The sequence below is a fragment of the Bos javanicus genome, chromosome 5 (genome assembly GCF_032452875.1).
Source record: "Bos javanicus breed banteng chromosome 5, ARS-OSU_banteng_1.0, whole genome shotgun sequence".
Lineage (NCBI taxonomy): Eukaryota > Metazoa > Chordata > Mammalia > Artiodactyla > Bovidae > Bos > Bos javanicus.
In genome coordinates, this window is record NC_083872.1 from 18,335,399 (window position 1) to 18,349,576 (window position 14,178).

General features: G+C 37.1%; 3 protein-coding genes across 9 annotated transcripts in view; 1 reads left to right on the forward strand and 2 right to left on the reverse strand.

Annotated features, from left to right (window-relative positions):
* C5H12orf50 (chromosome 5 C12orf50 homolog) overlaps positions 1 to 632 on the reverse strand; it is a 33,281-nt gene extending 32,649 nt beyond the window's left edge. For 3 of the 4 annotated variants that reach the window (XM_061415684.1, XM_061415695.1, XM_061415681.1), the window contains exon 1: positions 548 to 615. The gene's annotated coding sequence lies outside the window, so the exon portion shown is untranslated. Of the gene's footprint in view, positions 1 to 547 lie in introns of all 4 variants that reach the window. The other variant, XM_061415685.1, reaches the window with a different exon arrangement.
* Positions 629 to 12,201, forward strand: RLIG1 (RNA 5'-phosphate and 3'-OH ligase 1). 2 transcript variants are annotated; one of them, XM_061415699.1, is made up of 7 exons: positions 629 to 956; positions 2,006 to 2,123; positions 5,165 to 5,260; positions 6,132 to 6,248; positions 7,706 to 7,903; positions 8,891 to 9,060; positions 10,370 to 12,201. In XM_061415699.1, exons 1-7 carry the CDS (start codon positions 867 to 869, stop codon positions 10,556 to 10,558), a joined length of 978 nt encoding a protein of 325 aa, XP_061271683.1. In that variant the 5' UTR covers positions 629 to 866; the 3' UTR covers positions 10,559 to 12,201. The 2 variants fall into 2 exon arrangements, with proteins under 2 accessions (XP_061271683.1, XP_061271684.1); XM_061415700.1 differs by lacking the exon at positions 6,132 to 6,248 and having other exon boundaries at positions 706 to 956; positions 10,370 to 10,592.
* CEP290 (centrosomal protein 290) overlaps positions 10,722 to 14,178 on the reverse strand; it is a 93,424-nt gene continuing 89,967 nt past the window's right edge. For all 3 annotated transcript variants that reach the window (XM_061415677.1, XM_061415675.1, XM_061415674.1), the window contains 4 exons: positions 13,835 to 13,908; positions 13,205 to 13,299; positions 12,436 to 12,515; positions 10,722 to 11,528 (listed from right to left, as the gene is read on the reverse strand). In XM_061415677.1, coding sequence (XP_061271661.1) covers positions 11,298 to 11,528; positions 12,436 to 12,515; positions 13,205 to 13,299; positions 13,835 to 13,908 — 480 coding nt within the window. In that variant the 3' untranslated portion in view covers positions 10,722 to 11,297. The remainder of the gene's footprint in view (positions 11,529 to 12,435; positions 12,516 to 13,204; positions 13,300 to 13,834; positions 13,909 to 14,178) is intronic.

A 14,178-nucleotide genomic window follows, 5' to 3' on the forward strand; every position in this document is an offset into this window, starting at 1 on the left:
TTTCTTTCTTTTTTTGGCCCCAGATATTTTAATTGTAGCGTTTTCTAACATTTTTTCCTGGGAAATTACTTTTCATTTCGTTTTGAGATGTCCCCGGATATTTCTAAGCTTCTACAGTGCTTTCCTGGAGAAGGCAATGGCACCCCACTCCAGTACTCTTGGCCTGGAAAATCCCATGGACGGAGGAGCCTGGTGGGCTGCAGTCCATGGGGTCGCCAAGAGTCGGACACGACTAAGCAACTTCACTTTCACTTTTCACTTTCATGCATTGGAGAAGGAAATGGCACCCCACTCCACTACTCTTGCCTGGAGAATCCCAGGGACGGTGGAGCCTGGTGGGCTGCCGTCTATGGGGTCGCACAGAGTCGGACACGACTGAAGTGACTTAGCAGTAGCAGCACAGTGCTTTCCCCAGGAAAATATTAAAGGGAACAAGTAAATCTGTTTCATCAAAATGATGTTAAGTAGCCACCTGAAATAGTTCATTACTTATCGCTTGATAACATTTAATTTTCATAAATATCATCGGCTAGTAATACACACACACCAGAAACGGATAAAACCAGAAACGGATCTTTGTATTTTCACGGTCATCAGAACCCCGAGGGACGCTCTCGAGAGCGCACACGAAGGTACCTCGGCTTCCGCACTACAACTCCCAGAAGGCTCCGCGGCCAGGAGGCCGTTTCCGGGCGTGCGTCCCCGTCCTACGCTCGGAACCGGGGGAATGGGGAGCGGTGCTAGCTGGCCAGCTCGCGGCGTGTTCGCGACTTGAGTACGCGGCTGACCGCTCTGAACGCTTCCCTGGTCAGGACCCGGCGCTGCTCGGAAGGGCCCTCTCCAATAGCACTGCTTGAGGACCGACCATGAGGCGCTTGGGGTCGGTGCAGCGGAAAATGCCGTGTGTGTTTGTGACGGAGGTGAAAGAGGAGCCTTCCACCAAAAGGGAGCATCAGGTACCAAGGAGCACTGGGCCCGCGGGGCGGCCGCGGGTGGGTTCCTCCCCGCGACGCGGGCTGCATTCGAACCCGCGAGCGCTTCCAGGCGCGGTAGAGCCGCCCTGCAGCCCGGGGGTCTCTCTGCAGGGTTCGCTCCGGCGGCCTAGGGTACAGGTCTTCCTTCAGATAAAAGTGTCGTAGACTGTAAAGACTGTAAAACGGTGGCATAGTCTTTCTCAGAAGTGAAAATGAATCACGAAGTTCGTTGGAACTTTTTTTTCCTCCATTCTTGATGCTCTTTTGGCTTCCTGACAATAAGCAAATCATAAATTAAAAACGCAGTTTACTACTGATAAAGCTGAAAGGGTGCCCGTGTTTCTCCTTTGCACTTAACGTACTTAACATTGTATTATGCATTTTATGACTGTTGTCTCCTTCCTTAAAATAAACGTTCCACCGAAGGCAGGTGCCATTTGACCTCTATCCTAGTGCTGAGGCCAGTGCTTAACCCTTAGGAGGCTTTTAGCAAATGATTATCAAGTAAATGAACACACGTAACACTTGAGCTAGGCATACAGCTCTGCATAGGATATGATTCCTGGTGTCAAGCTCATTATGGTGGATAAAGAAACATGTGAATACAGTTGGTCTGTGAACAATGCCAGGATTCGGGGTCCGATCCCCTGAAATCCGAGTATAACTTGTGGTTGGCCCTCATATTCAAGTTTCCTCCGTAACAAGGCTTCTGCATCCAGGATTCAACCAACTGTGTGTAGTACTGCAGGATTTCCTATTGAAAAAAAAATTGCGTGTGAATGGTCCCATGCAGTTCAAACCCCTGTTGGTGGAGTCAACTGTACTTAACAAATCTCGGTGGACAAACATGTATTGCTGTGATAGCATAGAAGAGGAGGAGATGATTTGTAAGAACTTTACAGGAGAAATATTTTGAAGGATAAACTGGTGGTCATACCTTGGAACTAGGGAAATTAAAAACTTCCAGGTGAGAGCATGTAGAAGGCATAGAGGCTGTTTATCTTAAACCAGTTTTCTTTTTCTCTTTTAAGCCATTTAAAGTTTTGGCAACTGAAACTTTAAGTCACAAGGCATTAGATGCAGATATACACAATGCAATTCCAACAGAAAAAGTGGATGGAACATGTTGTTATGTTACTAACTACAAAGGTAAAATAAAACTGTACTACAAATATTTATTTTTCTTAATCACTTAAACTGTATATATCTGAAGTGCTCTTCATAAACCCTTGGAAACCTAAGTTTAATGGGAAGATAATAAAGTCACAATCACTGTACCATTGTATCTTTCTCTTGGGGGAAGAAAGGATGATAACTTAATATTTACTTAATACTGATTAAGGGCCAGACAGTATGATAAATGCTTTATGTGTTATCCTTATCTATCTGCACAATAAGCCTCTCCTGTTGCACTGAAACAGAAACCAAAGCTCAGAGAACATAAATAATTTGTTCGAAACCATTTAATTAATGAAGGCTCAACTGGTAATAGGACCCAGGTTTATGTGACCCTAAAGCTTGTTCTTATTCTGCTGAGCCCAGTGCTAATTCAGTTGTTTTATTACTGTTGCCAGTGTCTCTTAATTTGTTTCATTTTAATGTACTTTAAAAGAGATAGAAACTCAAATCAAAATTGTCAACTATGTTATGGAAAAAAATGCATTGAAAAGACAGAAATAATCTTTGTGCTTTTTTTCTAGATATTGAAATTACTTCTCACTTCCAGCAAGAGAAATAAAAGTTAAATGCTTATTGGATACATTCTTCATAATAGGAAGTCTCTTCTGAAGTGCACCTTTTTTCCTTGTGGTGTGCTGATGTTCACATAACATAGAATTCCCTGTTAGTCCTTTTTAAGTGTGCACTTCAGTGTGGTGCGCAGTTCCCATTGTTGTGCTGCTGTCAACACCATCCGTCTCCAAAACTCTTTTCATCTTGCAAAATTGAAACTTCACACCTTTTAAATAACAGCCTCCCACCTTGTTGCACACACTGCTTTGTTTCTAGGATTTTGACTAGGTAACTCACGTACGTGGAGTCATTTGGTGACTGGCTTATTTCACTTAGCATATTGCCCTTAAGATTCCTTCGTGTTGTAGTGCATGTCAGAATTGCCTTCCTTTATAAAAGGGTGAATGCCGCATGTTTGTGTATACCACATAATTGCGTGCATACTGTTCATCCATCCGTGTGTGCTAGGTGGGACTATTAGCTGTCGTGAGCCGTGCTATGAACATGGTACACAGGTCTCTCTTAGAATCCCTCCTTTCGGTCTTCAGGGTATATATCCCAAAGTGGAATGGCTACTGTAACTCTTTTTTGTTTTTTTTGAGGCACTGTCATACTCTTTTTGTAGCAAGTGCACTGTTGTGTTCCTACCAGGAGTATAGAAGAGTTCCAGCTTTTCCATATCCTCACCAGCACTTGTTATTTTCTGTTTTTTTGATAGTAGCCATCTTAATGGGTGTGCAATGCATTTTTTATGTTTATTTTTAAAAAGAACAAAAGGTTTGTTCAACAGAAATGACAGTGTAGTTTTAATCTGGTTCTTCATATTATTTATTGGTATAGCTAATAAGTAATGTAGAATGCCTTACCCAAACTGTAATCAATAATTTTTCAAATAGCTGATTTATATATTTGAAGAAACAAAGTTTTCTTTAGGGTTTTATATTTATATTATGGGCTTCCCAGGTAGCACTAGTGGTAATGAACCCTCCTTCCAATGTAGGAGACATAAGCGAAGTGGGTTCCATCCCTGGGTCAGGAAGATTTCCCTGGAGGAGGGCCAGGCAACCCACTCCAGTATTCTTGCCTGAAGAATCCCATGGACAGAGGAGCCTGGGAGGCTACAGTGCACAGGGTTACAAAGAGTGAGACATGACCAAAGCGACTTAGCACACAGGCACATATTTATATTAAGAAACTTAAGTATGCATCATATTGTGTAATTACTATCAATATAATGGTGGCAGTTAAACAAAATTGGATTGCTAAAGAACACTTAGAGAACCCAGACTGACAGTGCTTGTAAATCCACAGTTAATTACAGGTACAGGATAGGCGATGCAGTAAGGGCATTAAAAGGATGCACATCACAACCAAAGACTCTCTCAGAGTGAAGGCTCTGCTGCTGCTGCTAAGTCACATGAGTCTTGTCCGACTCTGCGGCCCCATAGACGGCAGCCCATCAGACTCCTGTCCCTGGGATTCTCCAGGCAAGAACACTGGAGTGGGTTGCCATTTCCTTCTCCAATGCATGAAAGGGAAAAGTGAAAGTGAAGTCGCTCAGTCATGTCTGACTCTTCACGACCCCACTGACTGTAGCCGGCCAGGCTCCTGCGTCCATAGGATTTCCCAGGCAAAAGTACTGGAGTGGGGTGCCATTGCCTTCTCCGAAGGGTCTGATGAGACCTGGTGAAAGCGTCTATGGTCCTCCCCTGATGCCTCCCCTACCTTCCTGACAAATCTAGGAAAGACAAACTTTTTAAAATTAGGGACCACCGCTGATGTAGACAGAGAACACCTCAGAAACAGAGAATCTGAAATGCAGTCTCAGCTGGGGATTTTTATATTTTGCTGGTCATGAAGGCATCTTCCTGCTAAGTAACCAGCCTCAGCAGCAGCCCCGCAGGAGGCTCACTGAGACCAAGTGCAACTCCTTAGTCTCACTGTTGTCGAGAAAAAATGCTGGTATGTTTTTTCGTACGTAAAAGTTTCAGGGGAAATGTTTGAGACCCCCGACTGCAAAGCATCACTGTAAATCAGTGTTCCATGCCTTGGCCCAGGGGTCAGAGCCATGTGAAACAACTAGCTTCACTCCATGTTTTGGGGGTTAACCCTCATAGCATAATTTAACATAGTTACATTTTAGAGCAGGTGTGAGTACAATTTCTGGTTATGTTTCCGTTAGCAAAGAGAGAGCTTCAGTTTCTCGCGACTGCTAGTTTCTCATATGTCTGTGGGATGACGTCCTTACTGAAATGGTCAAATTTGTTTTGTTTGTTATCCTGCATATTTCTCTTTGTCTTTTGGAGAAATATGCAGGATAACAAACAAATTTGTCTTTTGGGTTGTTTCTCTTAGAGGAAATGACCCTGCGTTTATTGAAAAAGGTTATACTGAAATGTCTTTCAAGCTAAATTTTATTGTTTGCCTCTTAAACTTTTTTTTTCTTTATTATTTTTTAGGTCAGCCATACCTTTGGGCTCGGCTAGATAGGAAACCTAACAAATTAGCTGAGAAAAGATTTAAAAATTTTCTACATTCAAAACAAAACTCGAAAGGTTCGTGGGTCCTTTTTTTTTTTATTAAAGTTATTCATGATTTATGTTGAAATTTTTGTCTTATTTCTTGCTGTGGTGTTCTATACATTATATCCTTCTTTACAGTTTAAGCACTTTGGGAAAAGAAAAAAATTACAACTGAGTATCCTTTTATGTAAAAGCATATTCTTGAACAAGATTTCAAAATATTTTCCTAACATTTCTGTGACTCTTCATTGTAGTTTGTCAGTTTGATTAAAACATACAAGTTACTATGAGTGACACATTTGGTTATTAATAGTTTTACGTTACATTCCTCTAAGTAGATATATATGTACTTTGGCCACCTCATGCGAAGAGTGGACTCACTGGAAAAGACTGATGCTGGGAGGGATTGGGGGCAGGAGGAAAAGGGGACGACGGGATGAGATGGCTGGATGGCATCACCGACTCGATGGACGTGAGTTTGAGTGAACCTTGGGAGTTGGTGATGGACAGGGAGGCCTGGCGTGCTGCGATTCCTGGGGTCGCAAAGAGTCAGACACGACTGGACTGAACTGAACTGAATACATGTATCATTATATATCCACTCATATATATAACTTTATATATTTGTATTCATAGTGCATTAAAAATTCACCATAAATCTATACATACTGTAACATTGTCTGCTTTAATTAGACTGTTAACTTACTGTTACAGATGTTGGGTTCATAATTGAAAATTTGAAGTGTTAGTAGCTTAACCCTGAGAAATGTGGTGGTAATGAATGGAGACTAATTAATATGGTACCTGATTTGATGGGACTCATTAGTTGTTCCCACTTCGAATTTGTTCAGTGTTTTATATTGTTTAAAATGTCACCACACATAAGATTATTTAATTCTTTTAGAATTTTTTTGGAATGTTGAGGAGGACTTCAAACCTGTTCCAGAGTGCTGGATACCAGCGAAGGAAATAGAACAGATAAATGGGAATCTGATGCCTGATGAAAATGGACACATTCCTGGTATTACTAGATCTCTTCTAATATACAATTTTGTGTTTACTAGTAAAAAGAATAAGATACATGCAATTGGAAATTATAGAATATAATTTTAATATGGTGGTTCATGGTATTTATACCAAAGATGTTTCATATCAAGACTGTCCTTTCAGTTTTAGAATATTTTCTCAGATGGACAGTTTACTACCTCTGGTCTATAAAAATTAATAAAGCATTGAGTTTGGGAATAGCCTTGAAGTACTGTCAGGATAGATGGTATGATCGATTAAATCATATTAAGCCTTTACTTTTTAGACTGAAGATAACAATATGCATGTTTCAAGTACCTATAATGTGCAAAGTATTCTTAGATTTTAATAATATAAAAATGAAGATCAGAACCCTTATCCTTGATGATCTTGTAGACAGTAGGATTAAGAACTAGAAGGAAATAATGCACAAGGTACAGTTGGAGAAAAGAGGAAGAATTCCTAGTTCAACCTTGGTGGTTAGTAGAGTCATCTAAGGAGAATGGACATTTATCCTGAAGCTCAAGAGCCAGGAAGTTAGTTGGCAAGGGAAGAGAGGTTAGCTTAGGCAAACTCCTACAAAGGGGAGAGGTCATGGCATCTTTCGGAAATTTTAAATAACACCTTACTGTGGCTGGAATGTTTATAACTTGAGTTATAAAAGTAGAGGCTGGAGATGTGTAATAGGGTCACATCTTAAATGGCTTTGTATTCTATCTGAAGAACTTTGTGAAGTTTATCCTAAAGATGACTATTAAGCAGCGATACAGCAGAACTAAATATAAATTCTTGAAATAGAACTGTGATAAAAGTAGGGTAGGGAGTTGGAGATAGTAGACTAGTGAAGAGGTTATTACAGTAGTCTGGATGAATAATGAATACCAAAGATGTGATGGTCATAATAGTGTTTATGCCATAGTTTGGAGGTTTTTTTTTTGGTAAGGAATTCTCTACAACAAAGAAGCCTAATCTGGCAACAGGAGTTAGGAAGGGAATAGCATTCGATAAATGTAGAATCCATACATTGTTCAATAAATACCAGAACAATACAATAAATTGTGGAACAGTTGCATCTGTCTGTTGTCCCTGAAACTGGAGAGGAGGTAGAGAGAAAACTGAAAAAAAGGTTTTAGTGCTGTGTCTTAGAATGGTGCTCAGTTCTTATTGAAAATATGAATTTTCTTTTAAAAGAATTCTGGGTACTCTGTAGGAAATAATCAAACAGGTTAATTCCTCCGCAGAATCAAGAGACCTTATGATTAGAGAGAGAGGATGATTTACAAAGTAGCAAAACTGTTAACATCTCCACTGATGTTGAATGATACTTTTGTGTGATAGAACATCCAGAAAATTGGCGACAAAAATTAAAATTACCATAGTCTTAATCCAGAGAAAAACAATGCAAAAAAACAAAACAAAACAAAACCCCTCACTTGTTTCTTTAAATGACAGGTTGGGTCCCAGTGGAGAAAAACAGCAAACAGCACTGCTGGCATTCGTCCGTAGTCGATTACGAGTCTGAGATCGCCCTGGTCCTGAGGCATCATCCTGACGACCCTGGGCTTTTGGAAATCAGTGCAGTGCCGCTCTCAGATCTTCTAGAACAAACACTGGAGCTTATAGGAACCAATATTAATGGAAATCCTTATGGTGAGTAAAGCCTTTTTCTTATTTAGTTAGTTATATATAAAGAAAACTTCCTAGGTTCAACTGAAAGAAATACACACTATAGGAGTGACTGATAAACTTGGAATTATTTGTTTTTTTGGATTCACTTTTTTAGTGACATCATATTGTATTTGTCTGTTATTTCACTTAGTATAATATCCTTTAGGTTTATACATGTTGTCACAATTGACAGGATTTCATTCTTTTTTTATGCCTAATGTTCCATTTTCTATATGTGTACCCTATATCTTTATCCATTCATGGGGAGGTAATTAGTTTAATTATAACAGGTAAGAGTAAAATAAATAAAAGAATTAGCAATGAATATCGTAAGAAGCATCAGAATATATACCATGATGATTTGAGTACAAGTCCTGAGTGCACTATGGAGTATTGTTGACAGGCAAATGAAGACAGACCCAAGGTCATTAAAGCTATAATAACAAAATCCAATATAGCGATCAGCAGATTGATTAGCAGGTGAAAAGAAGCTAAGACAGTAACTGTGCAAGTTACCAGATACAGCGTGGCCATTTGGCAAACACTGAATGATTGTGGCCACTGGCGTAGAGCAGTGGTTGGTGGACTTTTCTCTAAAAGGCTACATAGTAAATATTTAGTTTTGGGGGGGCATATCTCTCAAAGACCGTAGATAGTGCTTAAATGAATGGGTTGGCTGTGTTCCATTGAAACAGTTTACAAAAATAGGCATTTGGCTGGATTTGGTCTGAAGGTTAAAGTTTGCCAACTCCTGGTATAGAGCACTTGAAGTAGAATTTAGACTTAGTGCGATAAAGTGCCAACTGGTGAGTGAAGGCAGTTGTAATATATTTCTCTTCAAGGAATTAGACTTTTTGGTAAATTTATCCCCTCAGTGTTTTAAGAGGCTTTTTTTTTACTTGGAGAGAGAAATTTTCTAATTCTTTTTGAAACTTCTGAATGGCTAATGGCAAATTTTTATGATTTTAGGGTTAGGAAGCAAAAAGCATCCATTACATCTTCTTATACCACATGGAGCGTTTCAGATAAGAAATCTACCTACCTTGAAGCACAGTGATCTGTTGTCCTGGTTTGATGGTTGCAGAGAGGGTAAAATTGAAGGAATAGTATGGCATTGCAATGATGGTTGTTTAATCAAGGTAATGGCAGAAAATAATTTGTAAGGTTATGTCACTTTATGTTCCTGAAACAAAGTAGAAGTGGCACTGCAGTACTCTACAAATTGCAGCAGTTCTGATATGCAATAATGTCTTCATCAAATTGCAGTAATTCTGATACTCAGTAATGTCTTCATCTCACGTGCCACCATCTTTATACAATAACATTGTTTCCCAATATGCGTTCTGTGGGGCTTTGGTTCTTCCAGATGTGCTTCAGAATTAGTGATGAAAACATCTGGAAGACCCTACATACTACATATTCCTTCTTGGAAATTCATGTTGAACATATGTGTTCTCTGAATCATCTGTACTATAATGACTTCACGTGAAAGCATTTCTCAAACTTGCTTGATTATAGAATTTGTTAAGAGAGTGCCAAGGTGACAGTTAATATGTACAGAATAAATTATTTTACACTTTTTGCCCTTTCTGTGTCCTGGACTTGTCTATTTAATTTCACATAGGTTCACACTGTAATGTTCAAAACTGGAACTAATCCAGTTTGGACCAACCCAGACTCCAAACAATTAACTGAAGCCAAAAACTTAGAAATCATTTTTAACACCTCTGTCCATCACTTCATACATCTAATTATCAGTTCTGAAAGATTCTCATCTGTTGTATCTGTGTACTTCTCAACAACCAATGGGCTGTTAATTTTAATTTAAACCAAGACTCATGCTTGAATTATTTTATCACCATCCCAAGCATTATCTTTCAGTCTTATTCCTGTCCTGTCTTTACAAATGAATGAGAATACTGTTCCCCTGCCTAGTGACATTTAAGATTTTTCATGATCTAGCACCTGCTAAAATTTCTAGAACTCTCCACTTTCATCTTTCAAACATACACATTGTGTATGTTCTTAACTAAATGCAACCAGAGCAAAAAGCACTATTCTATCACATGTTATTCCCTTTGGTTAGAATGACTTCTACCCACATTTTTCAGCTGGCTACCTTCTGTATTTAGCAACAGACTCTGTTATTCGTTACCATTTTTATGGAGCCCCTGATTATGTTCCTGGAATGTTTCCAGGTGCTGAAAGTACAGAGTTAACGAAACAGTGTCTCTGCCTTCATGAAGCTTACATTCTAATGGGGAAGACAGACAATAAGCAAGTAAATATATACTATGTCAGGAGGAAAACATCTATTAAAAAAAAAAGGCTAAGATGAAGTGGAACCTTAAATAACTCCCAGAGGCTGGGAAATAGTAGGCACTCAAAAGATTTGTAAGTGAGCAAAAATAATATAGGCTAAAGCTAACTTTTTTTTTTTCTTTTCAGGTCCATCGCCACCATCTTGGTTTATGTTGGCCGATCCCAGATACTTATATGAATTCAAAACCAGTTATTATCAACATGAATCTGAACAAATATGAGTATGCCTTTGATGCTAAGTGTTTATTTAATCATTTTTCAAAAATAGACAATCAGAAATTTGGTAGGCTCAAAGATATAATACTTACTGTATAAACTGGAAGTGCAATTAAAAACCAGCTTCATTGTTGTTCTGTTTTAATGTTGAATACTCTGCCATGTTCATAAGGTAAAAATATCTCAGTTTCAGTTTATTATTCAGTGTCTTAATATAGCAGCATTTTAGCATTTGAAGCAATCAATTTTCCAGTTGCAAATATCTATTCAAAATTTTATTTAGAAACAGCAAATGAATTTTAACCTCTGGAAGTAAAAATATAATAATAAGCTCTCCACTTTGTACAAAGGTTGGATTCGGTCCATTGTATGTGGGTGGTTTAAAAGACAAACCAACAATTTTGGACCATTACTTTAAAAATTAAATAATTTACACTGAATTTAAAATTGCTAGACATTTAACAAAACATATGGCTCAACTTAATAACATTTATATAGACATAATTTGAGAATCTTAACACATATATAAATATGTAAGTATACATAAAACCCCAGTTTTAAATGTTTAAAAAAATTAGTACATTATAAATGTATAAAAATTTACCATAGCTCATTGCCTATTTGACAGACATAACTTATACTAACAGTCTTCAAAAATATACTTTCCTAATATGTTGAAATTTTCATATAATTTTATTTACTAAAAATTCCAATTTAAGTAAAGCTATGAGGTATTGGGAAGGAAATCATGTAGGTCAAACTTGCTTGATTTCCAGATGGAATTTTAACTTACAAAGTTAGTAAATAGTTAAATAAAACTATTGTTAGAGATGGCCTTTTAGTATATGGGGAAATTAACAGGATTTTCCTGCTCATCTTCAAACTGTTCAGAAGCAGCAACAGGACTAGTTAATTCAACTCCAAATTGTTCAGAAAGTTTTTTTAACTTCTCTTCTAAGAGAATATTTTTCTTCACTTCTTCTTTGTAGTTATACTTCAGATCTTCAATTTCTTCAAAAAATGATGGATCAAAATTTTCCAGTTCTTTTTTCAGCTTTTGTATTTCCTCCTAATAAGAATATATTATCTTTTAAAGGTATACACAGGAAAAAAATACATTCTTTAGGTATGAACTAAAGAGAATGAATTACAAACATGAAAGCCAAAGAAACTTGAACAGTCAAATATAAGGCAGAAGTCAAATTATTCTCTAAGTTATATCCTAGTCTGGCACTATAATTTATCAACTATTAAATCAGAGGGGATTTAATCTTTCCCCAAAAGAATATTAAGATGTTCTCAGTGTGAGGCAGTCAAAAAACTTGGTTATTCACAACACTGAAGTTATTCTGGTTACAATTCTTTGGTTTAGGCTTCATTTGTATTTTCTTTACAAGTATCTAATTTTTAATGAATAATGGTCACCTGTTATATTTATGATCATGGAAACTGTATGGCTTCTGCCTGGCTAAAAGTAAGCATCTGGTAAAGAAACAATTTGAGCTTTAATGACCAGGTAGAATAGCCAGTGAGCACTAGTTAATTTTCATATTTATGTTCTTTCATTGTGTTTAGAGTATTAAAGAAAGTGAAAAGCATATCAAATATCTTTATGTGAACTATTTCTGAAAAGAATTTAAAAAAGAGAAAGACACTATTCCCAATGTGACCCAAAACTTAGGAAAATATTAAAATAATGAGCTATATTTGTGACAATTAAAAATAATTAACTCTCTAAAGAATCCCATTTGTTCTGTCTCAATTTTTTGGTAGTTCTCTATAATATTTTTAATATTTTAAGTCGGACGAATATAAAAACCTTAATGTCAAGGTTTAAATGTAAGTATAAAACATGATTCCAGGAATATTTAGGATACATAGTTAAAACTCAGAGATGGTGATCATAAAAATAGTTTTCAACAGCTGTTTTCACAAAACATGTATAATACGATAATTAGATATAATTAAATACTTGCCTTCAAATGCTGCTTTTCCATGTCTGAGGTTCTGAGCTGTGTCTCTAGATCTTTGATCTTTTCCATTAGGTGATCAGGATCTGCCCCCACAAAGTGAAAATTAGACTAAGCTTTTTCCCACTCTGAGTTCAAGATAATGGACTTATTTTAGAAGAGAAAGAAGAAACTTATGGAACTAGAGCCTGGAAAGGTCCTCTTAATCTTCTGAATAAGGTTTTATTCTTAAGGTCTGAATTGCAGGCAGATTCTTTACCTCTGAGCTACCAATTGCTTATTAATACATTACCTATGCACACTGGAATAGCGAAATGATTAGTAACCACTTCTGAATGCAAATAGAAACTAGAAGGTTAGATTTTACTTTGTAAAAGGAAAAAAGAAAGGATATAGGCAATGTTTGCTTATGTACACGTAGTTTTTAAATTAATAACAAGATGAAAGTACATTTAGAAGAATATGTTAAATGGGCTTCAAAGTGCCTATACTGAGAAACTGGAAGCAAGAGAGTATTTATTACTTAGCATTATGTGATGATAAATCTGTAACATCCAGAAGGGACACAAGGAGAAAGGTTTGAATACCTGCTACTCAGTATTACAAATAAAGGGCTCAATGGGAACACTGCTCTGTGGAGTAAAGAGACAGCTCTAAAAACTTACATCAAGGATTTGATTTTTTAGGAAGACAGTTAAATCTGTAAACAAGGCAAATCCTAATTCAAAAACTTGGGTTAGCTAACATGCTATAAGTATGTTAAAAAATACATTACCAGATATGGTACTGTCAGGTCCATTTTGGTCTTTGCTAATTTCTATCCGATGGATTAATTCTTCTTTTTCTTTTTCCAGCTGACTATTAGCTAATCTAGAACACAATGATAATGTGTTAAAAAAAAAAGACACTGCACCACAAAATAGGTCTGAGCATTTCTCTAACTGTGATACACAGTGCTTAGAACTTGCTAATATTTATAAAGGTAAACATTTGCCCATCTACTTCAACTACTGCAGTGCTACCATTCTCAAACAGAAATCACAGATTAAAAATCCATGTTTTTCTTAAAATTTTATGTCATTTTCAAGAGTAGTTTTGTAGGGAGGAGCCTTGGAAGTAAAGAATTTTTTTTCTCATTCCATTAATACTTGCCTTTGGAAGCTAAGGTTTAATATATTCTATGCTACTAAGAAAGTTTAAATTACAGATGACACCTGTATTAGGATCTGGTTTATCCTTTTTATACCATCTATTATATAAAAGAATGACTGGCATTAGAAGGGTGAAAGAAGGCTGATAAACCAATTAGGCAGCAAGGGTGAAAAATCTTAACTCTAGATACAGCAAACCTGGTTGTATTAAAAAATAATTTTTAAAAAAGTAGTCATATGAACAAATAATATACCTAAGAACTCGAAGCTCCCGTTGAAGGCCTTGCTCTGTCTCATCACCTTCAGGAACATGTTTGAGAATCTCAATCTTTGTGCACAATGAAAAGTTAGAAGACAAAGTTTGGAAAGGGTTTTACAAAGATCCATACTTTCAATAAAGCATAAATTTATAATCTGAGCTTTCAAAAGTACATATGATTACACATCTATGGTGACTCTATCCACTATTAATTCAACAATTATTTACTGACGAACTATTGCATGCCAGGCACTGTCCTAGGCACACTGGATACAGCAGTGGAAAAACCAGGCAAAATCCCTTCCTGCATGTTCCTGTGGTTCTCTCAATGTCAGTGGG

Coding starts and splice junctions, on each gene's coding strand:
- RLIG1 (XM_061415699.1), top strand. CDS start 867: ATGAGGCGCTTGGGGTCGGTGCAGCGGAAAATGCCGTGTGTGTTTGTG. Junction 2,124..5,164: donor TTATGTTACTAACTACAAAG/GTAAAATAAAAC, acceptor ATTATTTTTTAG/GTCAGCCATACCTTTGGGCT. Junction 9,061..10,369: donor ATGATGGTTGTTTAATCAAG/GTAATGGCAGAA, acceptor TTTTCTTTTCAG/GTCCATCGCCACCATCTTGG.